The sequence below is a fragment of the Microcebus murinus genome, chromosome 18 (genome assembly GCF_040939455.1).
Source record: "Microcebus murinus isolate Inina chromosome 18, M.murinus_Inina_mat1.0, whole genome shotgun sequence".
In the NCBI taxonomy this organism is placed as follows: domain Eukaryota; kingdom Metazoa; phylum Chordata; class Mammalia; order Primates; family Cheirogaleidae; genus Microcebus; species Microcebus murinus.
In genome coordinates, this window is record NC_134121.1 from 13,789,938 (window position 1) to 13,804,206 (window position 14,269).

A 14,269-nucleotide genomic window follows, 5' to 3' on the forward strand; every position below is an offset into this window, starting at 1 on the left:
CTGCGTGCCCACAGGGTGCGTGCCCACAGGGTGCGCGGTGCCACCCGGGCCACGAGACTGGGTTTGAGGAAGGCCCGACCTCCGCGCAGCAAAGAGAACAAACACAGATGTGTTTGGCCCGGACCAGAAGGGAGAAAATCGTCCCCTCCCCCCGCCCGCGCGCTACCCTGGGCGCGGGGCTCCCGGGGCAGCGCGGGGCCGGGCGAGGCTGACAGTCCCCGGCGGCCCCTCCTCCCCGCACGGGGTGCGCGCCCGGCCCAGCCCCTCTCCGGGGTTTCCCCGGGCGCTCTCCTCGCTTTCCCTTTGTCTCTGCTGCTCTTCTCGGGCTCCCCGGTCCTCACCCGCTCGCGCTCTCCCTCTCTCGCGTCCCGGGCCGGTTCCCTTTAACTTTCTTCTTTCCCGGGGTTAAACTTTGCTCGCGAGCTGGCGGCAGCTCGCCGACGTTATTGGCCGGCGCCCCGCCCGGCGGCCCCGCCCCCCGCCCCCGCGCTCCCCTCCGCCCCCCACTCCCGGCGCGAGCGGCGGCGGCGGCGCCTTCGGGGGCGTGCGTGCGTGTGTGAGTGCGCGCCAGCGGGCGCGAGTGTGTGAGTGCGCCCCGGGCGCGGGCAGGGCGGCACTCCGACCGCGGCGGGAGCGGCGGGAGCCGGGCGGCCGCGTCGTCAGTCGGGCGAGAGCGGCGGCGGCGGCGGCGGCCGGGCCGGGGCTGGGGCAGCGGCGGCCGCGCCGGGCATGGAGCTGGCAAGCCCGCGCTGAGGCGGGACGCGCCTGCGAGCAGCGAGCGAGAAGCTCTCCGCCGTCCGGCGCGCGGGCTCCCCGGCGAGCCGGGCAAACTTTTCTTTCTCTTTTGCCCTCTCCAGAGGTAAAGTCCCGAACGCGGACTTTCCGGCAGGGACGCGCTTGGGGGCAGCTGAGCGGGAGCCCAGGCTGCGGGAGGAAGGGGCGCGGGCCGTGCGGGTTCGGGGGCCCCCGAGCTCTCCAGCACCCAGGACTTGGGGTGCGAGGCGGGCTGGCCGCGGACGAGCAGATGGGCGCGGGCATGGCCCACGGGCACCGTGGGGGCCGCGTGGAGGGGAAGCCCAGCGTTCTCCCGCCGCCCCGGCTCGCTGCTCGGCGGGGAAGAGGGGGCGCGGGCTCGGGCGGTGCGGGCTTGGAGGCCCCCGGACTCGCCTGCCCGCGGGGCTTTGCGGGAGCGAGGCGGGCAGTCGGCGCGGGTGTGGTGCGGGGAAGCCGAGCGTTCGTCCGCGCCCCCGCTCGCCGAGGGCTGGAGGGCGCGGGGCGGGCTAGCTGAGCGCAGCTCCCTTCTCTCTGCAGGCGCCTTCTGCGGCAGGCGGACCGACTCCTCGGCGCGGCGGGGCTGGGGCAAGCTGGACGCAGCATGATGCGCGCAGTGTGGGAGGCGCTGGCGGCGCTGGCGGCGGTGGCGTGCCTGGTGGGCGCGGTGCGCGGCGGGCCCGGGCTCAGCATGTTCGCGGGCCAGGCGGCGCAGCCCGACCCCTGCTCGGACGAGAACGGCCACCCGCGCCGCTGCATCCCGGACTTTGTTAATGCAGCCTTCGGCAAGGACGTGCGCGTGTCCAGCACCTGCGGCCGGCCCCCGGCGCGCTACTGCGTGGTGAGCGAGCGCGGCGAAGAGCGGTTGCGCTCCTGCCACCTTTGCAACGCGTCCGACCCCAAGAAGGCGCACCCGCCCGCCTTCCTCACCGACCTCAACAACCCGCACAACCTGACGTGCTGGCAGTCCGAGAACTACCTGCAGTTCCCGCATAACGTCACGCTCACGCTGTCGCTGGGCAAGAAGTTCGAAGTGACCTACGTGAGCCTGCAGTTCTGCTCGCCGCGGCCCGAGTCCATGGCCATCTACAAGTCCATGGACTACGGGCGCACGTGGGTGCCCTTTCAGTTCTACTCCACGCAGTGCCGCAAGATGTACAACCGGCCACACCGCGCGCCCATCACCAAGCAGAACGAGCAGGAGGCCGTGTGCACGGACTCTCACACCGACATGCGCCCGCTCTCGGGCGGCCTCATCGCCTTCAGCACGCTGGACGGGCGGCCCTCGGCGCACGACTTCGACAACTCGCCCGTGCTGCAGGACTGGGTCACGGCCACTGACATCCGAGTGGCTTTCAGCCGCCTGCATACTTTCGGCGACGAGAACGAGGACGACTCGGAGCTGGCGCGCGACTCGTACTTCTATGCTGTGTCCGACCTGCAGGTGGGCGGCCGCTGCAAGTGCAATGGCCACGCGGCCCGCTGCGTGCGCGACCGCGACGACAGCCTGGTGTGCGACTGCAGGCACAACACGGCCGGCCCGGAATGCGACCGCTGCAAACCCTTCCACTACGACCGGCCCTGGCAGCGCGCCACGGCCCGCGAGGCCAACGAGTGCGTGGGTGAGTGGGGTGCGGAGGCGAAGCCGGCGGCGGAGGGGACGGGCAGCGGCTGCCGGGCTGCGCAGCGGCGGGTTCTTGTAGGAGCGCGGGCGGCGGCCGCAGCCGAGGATTGCCTGCTGCTGCGATGTGGTGGGAACGGTGGGAGGCGCGCTCGGGGATGCCCAGGGCCGGGGAGGGCTGAGAGCGGGTCCACTCGCTCGCGTGGCGCTAATTGTGAATGCGCAGGTTTGCACCCAGTGCCCTCTGCGAAGCCAAGAAGCCGCGGGAGAAATGCTGCTGGGACGGGGTTTGGGAGAAAATTTGCCCACAGGGTTTTCCTAAGCTCAGAGCCAAACGCAAGCATTGATTTCCTTCCCCTCAGTTTGGCTGCACCCTGGCATTCACCTCCGCCCCACCCCCCTTTTCCTAAGGCTGCAGCTGGGCGCGCAGTTGGGGACCCCGGCCCAGTCCCCGGAAAGCTCCAGCTCCCCAACTCCAAATCCCTCGGGAGATGGCAAAGAACAATTTGCAGTTTGGGGCCATTTGGGCACCCGACGAACGTCAGGACTCCTGCACCCTCCATTTGTCTTTTTATGGTTTGAAAAAAAGTTTTTTTTCCCCCTCTTTTGAACAGCGTGTTTGTATTAGCAAAAGAAGACTGATGTGATTTCAATTAATTACTATCTACAGATTACAAAGGAGAGTTCAGTAATTATTTTAAACGAATTCAATCCTGGTCTAAAAAAGTATACCAGGTTTTTTTGTTAGCTTCAGGGTTTGGTGAAATTAAACAGTTTTGAATTAACTAAGGGCCCAGCTTCTTCTCGCTTTTTAATGGGGTTTCAATTCCTGAAAGAGAAATCTGACAAAACCGGGCACTGGTGAATACTTCTGGGTCAGAAATGAGGCTAAGAAAAGGATACGTTCTACTTCTGAATTGTAAGATTTTTGCTGCTGTAGAAACTCTCAGACATCAGTTTCTCCCCCTGGGAGGGGGGTGGTGGCGGTGAAGGAGGGGAAGGTAGTAAGACAATACTTTGGTTTTTTCAGGATGAGACATAACATTTCCAAATCCTCCATTTGTTTTAATGAAAATTGCGCAGTCCGTCAATGTACCATTTGGTGTGCATCTTTTGTGAGTGTGTAGATTTTGCCTCCCCTCCCCCCAGGCCCCAACAGCCAATGCAAGTCTCTTCAATTGCTTTGCCCTCTGAGGCACATTGCAAAGTTTGCTGGCCCCCACAAACACACGTTTTTAGGCCTGGTTCTGATTAATTGTGTCATGTTGTTGTCGAATAGTTTGTGCCTCATGACTGTGGATGCAGACTTTTGAGCAAGCGAATGGAAAACATGTCTTGGAGGGCCGGGTCGGCACAGAGGCCCAGGCGGGCGTCCTGGTCTGCAGACGCCTGAGCCTCCTGTTGCATGGGGCAGGCCTCCATTTTTACACTCAATGTCCCGCTTTTGCAGACCTAATTGTTCATCCCCCTCGTTTAAGGGCCAGAACTGGTTTCCAGTTTGAAGGCGCTTTTTCAAGATTTCACAGAGGGAGAGTAGTTATAGTCCAATTTAGGGGTCTTTGAGAATAAAATTCCTTTGATCTGCTCAATTCCCTCAGAAATGTTGGTTTTTCCCATCTCTTCTCTCCCCCCTCCTCCCTCTTTTCTTTTCTTCCTTTTGTGCGTAAAAACCCTTTATTGACATTTAAAGGGATTCCCAGGGTTTGGCTATCAGTTTTAGTTTGTATGTGCATATGAAAGATGACTTTGTATTGTCTGCAGCAGGGTCTAATTGGGCAAATGCAAGTGAATAAATACATGGAGGCGAATACACTTGATGTGGCGATAAAATTTTACTAGCTTCTTAGCGTTGGTATTGTTCAGATTCACCACCCATCCCCATGTCGTCTTCCTGTCACTTTGGATGTGGAGACGAAACCTGCTAACGACCGTCATGCACTTGAAATAATCTCTCTAATTTAGGATTTTGTCTTTTGACCAAAGCGCTAACTATGGACACAAATTGGATTGACCTTTTTTTTTTTTTTGGCCAAATTGAGCAATCAACATATTAACTAATGTAATTAGTAAGCGTTTTGTTCAAAAAGTTTAATTAGGCCTAATAGGTACATAATCTACATGACAAATGATCAGCTAACAATATTTTTCTGGTTTTCAGTGAAGTTATTTTAATTCCCTGTAGTTAAAGTATCTTTAAATCTTGCCAATTATTCAGTCATCTCATAAAAGCAAAGCCAATTCAACTATGCTAAAGTTATTTATAGTTTCCTTTTTGAATAGATGTTCTGATACCTCGTAGATATAGCTGGGAACATCAGATTGAAGTTCTCATAAAGTCTTAATTGAAGTCTTAGTGATTTTTCCATCATTCTGTAAAAGAGAAAGCCAGCAAGGACAATTTAGGAGTGATTTACAGTTAAAGGTCGAGCTTTTTATGAAAAGGCCCTGTAGTGGAGATATGTGAATGAATTAGTATTTGACAGGTGTTCTAAGATACTAAAGGGCACTGTGCTAGGAAAAAGCATTAATAAATCCTTCACATACTAACTTTTGTACTATCAGAGACTCAGAATTTTTCCCCCAGCGTAATCCCATCTTGTGAATTTCACACTGTTGACATATACAGTCAAGCTACCCAGAGTATTTACAACTAAGGCAAAGTAAAAAAGTATATATTTTTTTATTCCAAACATCGATCTTGATAAAAATGAGGCTATTACTGTGCTATTCTGTCTTTGCTTTTATGAAATAATGAGACATGATTTATCATAGACTAAAGTGGCACTCTTCCTAGGTTAATCCCTGCCCCTCCCAAAAAAACCCTACTGACTGAATAGTCCTTCTATGTAGGGCCGAAGTACTTATAGATTATTAAGAAATGCACATATCCTATATGCTTTCTTTGGTCCAGGTTTCTTTTTGGTGTTGTTTCAAGGTCAGGTTCTCTACAGAATAAACGTGAACTTTAGTAAAGCCCGATTTTATTTTAAATGCAATTTTGGATTTCTTCTGGAAAAAAAAAAAACAAAAAACAAATCCCTCAAAACAATATGAAAGACAAGACTATGTATAATGTTACAGCCTCGACAGCTCTCAGTGGAATAACTAAATACTTTCTTCCGCCCATATGTATCAGCAGTGTTCACATGCTTTTATACACATGTGCATTTACATTTATCGTGTAAAGAAGCACCCATGCATGGTAGGGGTGTGTGTACATTCAAGGGAGAATGCATGAACAGTTTTAAACCACCTGGGTTGCTAGGCCTTTTTTTTTTTTTACCCCCTCTTCCTTTTTTTCAAAAGAGCATCTGAAGACCATATTGTGTTTCATAAATTATTGACATCGGTTTTAATCAGTGTCCCCCTGACGTCGGAGCTGTGTTAGTATTTAGTGCCTGACGAAGCATGCTGTTTAATCTTACTGTGGGGATGTCAGCATGAGCCCCTGCATAGCTTGTGACAGGTCTAGCTTATGAAAACTCGTTTTGCGACTCACTGTATGGCTTTGCATTGCCTAGCCGTAACCCAAAACCCACACAAAAGATGTCTCTGCAAGACGAGCACCACTGTGCTGGGCTGGCCTCCCCTGTGGTCATTGGTACCTGCAACATAATGCTCATGATTGTTTACACATAGCTTTGGGGGGTGTGGGGAATCTTCAAACCGTAAATGGCTCTGGTGCTTGGGTCCACCCCCATTCCTGGCAAGAGAGGCAGGTTATATTGGCAGTGTTGCCATGAGAAATCCAATGCCCCACTAAAGACCCTTGCAAAATCATAAGGCTGAAATTATGTGCTGCCTAGCCCAGAGCCTGGCACATAGCTGTAAATGAGTGAATGTTTTTTTTAACATTTATAGTAATTATTATAATTATTATCATTATGATGATTAATCCTTGAGGGCTTATTCTTTGCCAAGCACTCCCATTAATTTAGTCATTTAATCATTCTGACTATGCCAGTGATAGGCACTATTATTGTCCTTATTTTGGAGGTGAGGAAGCCATGGCCTAGAGACATTAAATGGTTTACCCAAAGCCGCATAACTAGGAGATGGTGAAGCTGGGGCTCCAGCCTGATGTTTGTGCTTGGTTTTATTGCATCCACTGTGCTGCCTCTCCATGGAATGAATGCATGGATAGATGGAAGAATGGATGCATGCATGAATGAATGAATCCATGTATAGGAAAAGAGCTGGAACAACCTGTTACTTCTTGCTAGAACTGGAGGAGGTTCCCTAGTTGTGTTGCATTAGATTAGATTAGGTTAGATTCATACATACTTACATATGAAGGTGCATATAAGAAATTGTCCTTTATCTCAGCCATCAGGCCTGGTGGGAGGCAGGAGTTATGACTGCGAGTGAAGGAGGTTTAAAACCTTGCCTGTAGGTTCTCAGCATCTACAAGTGTTGCTGATGGCCAAGTCTATCTTGATTTCAGGGCCTGTGATCTCTCTTAAAGGTGCTGGAGCAGAGCCAGTAATCAAAGCCCCTTTTTAAGAAGCCTTTCTCTTTTCACCCTTGTGCTTACCATTCCTTTGCTTCACCGGAACATAGTGAAAAAAATCCAGGAAGTGATGAAAAGTATTGTTGCCAAACAGAGGAGTTTGACTGGGAGCAGTATGCCCTGGTGGCTGGTGTGGTGCTGCTAGGTGCAGTTTGCTCCAGTCAGCAGCACAAGGCTGTCATTTATGTCTACTGGCCCCACTGCAGCTGGAGTGAGGGTCTCTGCTGGGGTGCTTGTTAGCACCTGTTGGGCAGGGACCTCTAAGCCAGGAGGCTGCTCCCTGCTCTACCCAGAGAAGGGAGGCAAGTTTGTCAGGGTAAACCTGTGGATCTGTGCACTTCTGAGCTCTGCCAAGCTCTCTTTGAGCCCTGCCCAGACTTCCCTCTGACCTCCTCCTCCTGTAGAAAAATGAGATCCTCGGAAAAGTATTTGAGACTTTATGTCCAGAGTAAATACTGGAAAGGCAGTGGGTTGAGGATTCAGATGTTCCCTGAAAGGAATCCCCTCATTTTCTGCTCACAGCTGGTATCGATATTTCCTTCTTGAGATGAGTTGTGCTTTTCATTAAGTAAATTTTTTGTCTTGGGATTAAACCAACATTGTATTCTTAATAGACTTTTATGTTTACACTTCAAAAGTCCACTGGGTTGTTATTCGTGTTATCTTGATGGCTTCTTACAGTGTCTGCTATGCACACTGGCTTCACCAAAATAAATGGCTCTCTAGGGAACTGGATTATAAAACAGCCTTATCTGTGGATGCTCAAGTACGGATATTTTGTGAGCCAGTATTTTTTTCTTCCTTTCAGAAGGGATAATCATACCTTGGGTTTCTGCAGTGCCTTTCATTATAAGGAGACGGGAGGTCTTGGAAGGCTTTTGAAATGCTCAGGACTTAAGCCTAATACTTGTAGAGTGGCCCACAGCATTTTGTCTGTCGTCTGGAAGCCCTTGTGGTCTCCGCGGCCTCAGAAGGCATGGCATTGGTTTGGGTGGCCGGGAAACTGCAGAGTGTATAGAATGTCAGTCCAAGGTGGCCGTCAGGTTGCATCCTGAAGACAGACCACAAACCCCTAGTGAGTGCCAGGCATTGTACTAGGTGCTTTATCTGTCCTTTGTTTCCTTTAATCAGATTGCCAGGAGGAACGGAAGCTTTCCAAAAACAGATGTCCCTGCCACCAAAAGGCAGTTTTTACACAAACAGGACTGAGTGTGGACAAGTCTGCAGGGCACATCTTGGTTTATTCAGCTACACTGTTGCATGTTGAGAACAGGGGCTATCAGCATCATTTGTTTCGAAGGCTGATCACATAAAAGCCGTGTCCTATTATGACCAACTCCGAGGGTATAAGGCAGGCGTCCTCAAACTATGGCCCGTGGGACACATGCAAGTGTTTTTGCCCGTTTGTTGTTGTTTTTACTTCAAAATAAGATGTGTGCAGTGTGTATAGGAATTTGTTCATAGTTTTTTTTTTTTAAACTATAGTCCGGCCCTCCAACGGTCTGAGGGACAGTGAACTGGCGCCCTGTTTAAAAAGTTTGAGGACCCCTGGTATAAGGGAGGGTTGTTCTGAATGGTGCTCGAAATACGCGGCTGCCTGGACATTCCTCTAGACGTGGACATTTGCCTGAAAGCTATCTGCTTCGTGAGGTTTGCCTTGTGCAGCACAACGGAGCGAGTTCAGTGTTGCATTCCTGTGTTCTTGTTCCAAAAATGTATCTCTCTTGTAAACTCAGATTTTAGATTTTATTTTGCCTTTAAAAAGTTATATATAATGTATGTGAATTTCCCCCGTGTCAAATGGCGGAGACCTATCCCGGTTGGTAGTCATTGTCTGCAGGGAGATTGCTCCTGGGAGGCCTTGGCTGGATGCGTGTTCAGCCCTGACTGCATTATTTTCTGCCGGCTCTACCCTCTGACAGAGAGAAGGGACTGTGCTCATGTGATTGATGAGATGCAGAAAGTCTCTCTTCAGAGCTTTTTTTTCTCCCAGCACTTAAGTTCCTGCCCCAAGCCTCCCTCGCCATGGACATTTCTATCAGAGGCAGCCGCTGGCGCTCAGCGCACGAAGGCAGATACCCTCCAAGGGGACAGGTGTACCTGTGGTTCAGGAGTACTGTCAAGGAATGGAAGCGTTCTCTGCCTTGGCCTGTGACCGGCCATGCACAGCCATCCCTGAGCCTTCTGCTGTTGGAATTAGTGGACTAGCTACAGTTAGGTTTAAATGAATTCGTTTTACAGTGCATTTGTACATGGAAAGAAGGAAAAAGATGGTTCTGCAAGTATGGTAGGCTTCCAGGTTATTTAAAAGGGTTAAAGTAAATTTGTTGGGTGAGAACTTTGAAAGGCAGAAAGTAACATTCCAGTTCACTTCGTAGCTCAGCTCGTGTCTGGCTGGAAGAAGGCACTGGAAGGAAGTCTGTCTCCCCGGAGGATTCAGGACTAGCCTGTGTGAGGTCCCAGCTCCTTGTGCACGTGGTCACGTTTTAGGTGGGGGCCCTTCTGTGTCCACTCCTGGCTGGTGCTATTGCTAGATTTTCTAGATTTTCCCCGGGTCCTTTTCTGCCTGCAGATAAGAGAGATTATTGGTTGTCGTGTCCAATTTTCACACATTCCAGAGACTCTCCACTTAAGTAAGACAATCTGTAGGACCACAGGGACCTTTAAAGGGGCTGGCTTTAAATAACTGAGCCCTAAATAAGGAAATGAGATAGATCTCTCTTAGTTTCCCGAGGGCCTGCATGTTGTGCTACATTCCATATTTGAAGTCCCAGAGCGTCGGACACTTCCTGCCTGTTTGATTACCGTTGTCAGGGCTTCCGATTTCATCTGTTGCTGCTGGGAGTGGCTGTGATGAGCACCTAGCACATGCACCATTGCTCCCCATCCTGAAACCAGGGCAGACATTGGCCATCAATTGCAGCGTGTTTTCCTCCTAGGTCCAGAGATGATCTTACAGTATTGCAATTCTTCTGAATATAATTCCTTAGGCAGAATTAGCCCACAAAATGAACACTATTTGCCATTTTTGGACCTAGAAGACCTTCCCCTCCCTTGCCACCCGCCTGCAGACAAGGAAATACCTTTTAAGCGGACATTTCTGGAGCATTCACTGTTCAGGTGGCTCTTTTGGGCCCCCGCAGGTGAAATGTGTTTCTGTCGAAGAGGCTGTGCGTGTGAAAAGGCGAATACTTGTCCACTTGTCCCGACCTGCGAACACCCTTGGGCCCCCAGAGTGAGGAATTTTGCTGAGCGTCCAGGGCACAGGGGAGGTGCCCAGGGTCTTGAGAGGAAGCAGGTTTCAGATTTGGCTCCGGTACCATGAAAGGATTGGATTTTAGTCCTCATCACATTTTCCTGCTGCGTTTGTTCTGTTGTAGTGTTTTTGTTTTCTTCAGTGCCAAGAATTTGAGAGACGATGGTTCCCTGAGAAGAGGGGTCTTCCTGGGAACATCAGCTCTGAAGTTCCCGGGCAGGTCCCTGGAACTGCCTGGACTGTGGGACAAAAGCTTATCACTGCCCCACACCTGTAGGAAATTATGCCCCAACCTGGGCCAGGGCCCCGATGCCTGAGCCTTCCCGGGGCTTTTCCCAGGTTGTTCGCCCTACTCAAAACCATGTCTGTGTGGTATCGAGGGACCAGGACTCTCTACAAGCCTCTGCCCTCAGTGCTCTGCTTACATTTGGGCTGGTGCAGAAAGTGCTGAACAGTAACAGTTCCAATCCCAGCGTGAAAAAGGAAACACACTGTGTTTACAGATACAGAATTTGGCCTCTGAAACATGAAAGTACCTTTGGGTTGGACGGCCCCAGGGCAGAGCTGTTGGACACCGGCCCCCCTGCCCTCAGCCTTGTGGTCAACTTATTTTCCTCTCCCTGAAGCCAGACCTCAGAGGTGGGCAGGTCGATCCCAGCCAACTCTTTATTCCCAGACCCTGCCCTGTCTCGCTGCGTGGATCCGACCCAGAGAGAATTCATTGTGGGAAAGTGCTTGGCCTTCTGGGCTGCCATGAGGAAGGAAATTGCTTCTCACTCCAGTCCACAAAAATCAATCCTTCCTAAACCACGTTTTTGGACAGATTTGCCGTCCTAATACCCAGAAATGCTAGGGAAGAATGGGACTGAGCAGTTCTCTGAATTTCTTATCCCAGTTTATTATTTGAATCGGGGGTAGGGGGTAGAGAGCTAGTGGTGCTGGTGGTGGTTTTTTTTTTTTTTTTTTTGAGACAGAGTCTCACTCTGTTGTCCAGGCTAGAGTGCCATGGCATCAGCCTAGCTCACAGCAACCTCACACTCCTGGGCTCAAGTGATCCTCCTGCCTCAGCCTCCCGAATAGCTAGGACTACAGGCATGCGCCACCATGCCCGGCTAATTTTTTGTATAAATACTTTTAGTTGGTCAATTAATTTCTTTCTATTTTTAGTAGAGATGGGGGTCTCGCTCTTGCTCAGGCTGGTTTCGAACTCCTGACCTCGACCAATCCTCCCGCCTCGGCCTCCCAGAGCGTTAGGATTACAGGCGTGAGCCACCATGCCCAGCCTAAATTTCTTTACTGTAGTATATAACATATGTAAAGAAAAGCCCATGAATCCCAAGTGTTCAGCTCAAAGACCATTTATGATGTGCACACACCTGTATAACCAGCACCCCCATCAAGGACATACCAGCACCCCAGAGGCTGTCCTGAGCTCCCTTGCAGTCAGCACGCCCCCCTGCCCACCATGCACTGGTTTTCATTATTTTTGAACTTTACCTAAATGAGATCGTATTCTGACCTCTTTCACTTGATACTTCATTTGTGGTCTTTATCCATGTGCAGCAGTAGCTTATTAGTTCCCATCGCTGCCCAGTATTCTGTGATATGCCTGTATCATAGTGTATTTCTCCATTCCACCAGCTGCAGACATTCAGGTTACTTTCATGTTCTGGCTGCTACACGTAGCACTGCTGTGAAGATACTCATCTATGTCTTTTGATGCCCATCTGAATGCCTTTCTGCTGCGTGTGTCTCAAGAAGTGGAATGGCTTGGTCCTAGAGCATAGGTATCTGTTCAGCTTTAACAGACAGTGGTTAAACATTTGGTGGAAGGTGGTTGTACAAATTTATATCTGTACACCATTTTATAGGTGGAGAAACTGACGTCCACGGTGGTTAGGTGACTTGTCTGAGGTCACGTGGCTAGCAGGTGCAGAGCTGGCACTGGAAGCTGGGGCAGTGTGGCTCTGCAGTCTTGCTTTTCATCACTGTGCCAGGTTGCCTCTCATTTTTAATCTGTGTAGCCCCTGTCAGGGAACATTGTGAATACTGGGAAGCACAGGTGACTCTGCACAAGTGCCTTTACTTTTCTGGGCCTCAGTTGTCTGTGTGAAATGAAGGGTTGGATTACAAAGACCATCTTCGGCTCTGATATTCTGTGGAATGCACTGCCTTCCTGCGGACTTTTCCAGTCTTCACTGCTTGCTGACCCCACCCCGTTCCCTGCTCAGCCGGAAGCAGCTCTGTAACTTGAATGATATATTTCCCGTCCCTCCCTTCCATTGGGGTTCCCTTGAAAGACTGCGCAGGCTCTAACTGGGGGAGCTCACTTGGGCCTGCCTTCTAACACTGCTGGCAATTTCCCCGCCTCCCAGCTCTTCTACTTGGGGTGGGGTGGCAGCATGGGATCTCTCCCTTCTTTGCCCTCCAGCATGTTGGCTAGCCAGTCTTCTTCCTTATGAACATATGTATTCAGCTGGACGAAGTTTTACAAAGTGAACTTAGCTATGTATCTAGCACTAACATCAAGAAATACAATATTTCTGGAAGGCCCCTTTGCCCCTCCCAACCACCAACCCCCCAGTATAACCATCATTTTGACTTCTAACAACATAGATTTAGTTTTGCCTATTTTGGAGCTCTATAGAAATGAAAGCATACTTAACTGTGTGTTCTTTTTAATGTTTGGCTTCTTTTTGCTCAGCCTTATTTTCATGTAAATAGTCTTAAACATAACTTACCCTGTAGTCCTTGTTAGTTTGATGGATGATCTCAACTTCTTGGGGGTATGAATCCTCCTGCCTGTTCTGTCTGCTGACCTTTGCTCATGGTGAATGATTTCCTTATGTGTTTTATACTTTCTGACTGTGAGCTTATCTTTATTTGGGATTCTGTGGAAATCCCACTGGTCGTAGTTACGGAAATGCCCATGTTGAATGATCTTTCATTCATTCTGCCAGACATCCTAGAGGTATCACTGGACTAGGACCAAATTTTCCATTAATTAATCATCTTGGAAATTCTTATATCAAGTGAGGAGTATGCATTTGGCCTCCAAACCTTCCTGGCCTGGGGTTTCATTTTCTCTCTCATGGAAGAACTTTCTCTCCCTTTACTCAGAGCTTTGAGTAGAGACAAACTTTTGTTGTCATCTTAAGCTGATGGACAAAGGTTTTTAGTCCCCTTTTGACACAGGGGGCATTTGGAAGGTCCAGATTTTTGCCACCTGGTTTACTGATGTAGTTTTGCAGCTGGTCTCCCTGCCTCTGTCTTTGTCCTCCAGCCTCCCTGGTCTGTTCTTCCCACAGCAGAGGTAACTGCCTGTGTACCTGCCCTCTGTTCATTTGGAGGAACACGCAGGGCCCTTACAATGGCTGCAAGGTCCTGCATGTTCTCCCTCCTCTCTTTCTCTCTCCTCTCTCGTATTCTCGTACTCTTCAGTTCATACTTATCCTGCCCTACTTAATCCTTTCCCCCATGACAGATATATCACCTTCTAACACACTGTTTACTTATCGATTGTATTTACTAACTGTCTCCCCGTCCTCCCACTTGTTCCTTTCTGTCACTTGTTTGAATGTAAATTTACATAAGGCCAGGAATCTACCTCTGTTTTATTCACCTGGCATAAGTAGGTGCTCATTAAAGATTTGGTAAAAAGAAAGAACACACGGGCACTTCATTTGCAACTCCTGGTCTTGTAAGACCCAGAGCCTCATGTCCTGTCTGTGTATGGGTGCTAAAACCTAAGCCCAAGGCATTAAGACCGATTTCCAGGTCTAATAACCAGTCTTTCTTCCCCTCATCTCTCTCTTCTCCCTTTCTCCTCCCTAACTCGCACACACTGTGCTCACTGGGGTCTCAGAGTTTCTCTTAATACCTTGGCTTTCAGATTCTTCTTTCCTCTAGCACCTGGGGATTTCCTCTTATTTCTTGTGAGATCTGCCATGCATTAAATATTTTTTAAAATTACATTTCATCTGGTATTTCTGGATGCTTGCAGTGGTAGGGGTTCCACATTACCTCAGTGCACCTTGTTGCCAGAACTCGAAGTCATATATTTTAATCTTTCATCCATCTGGAATTAATCATGGCATATGGTGTGAGGTAA

At 50.1% G+C, this 14,269-nt stretch overlaps 1 protein-coding gene across 1 annotated transcript in view; it reads left to right on the forward strand.

Moving 5' to 3' along the window:
• Positions 1–560: 560 nt before the first annotated feature.
• The window catches only part of NTN1 (netrin 1), a 185,954-nt gene continuing 172,245 nt past the window's right edge, over positions 561–14,269 (forward strand). The window contains exons 1-2 of the mRNA XM_075994174.1: positions 561–859; positions 1,312–2,393. Coding sequence (XP_075850289.1) covers positions 1,376–2,393 — 1,018 coding nt within the window. The 5' untranslated portion in view covers positions 561–859; positions 1,312–1,375. The remainder of the gene's footprint in view (positions 860–1,311; positions 2,394–14,269) is intronic.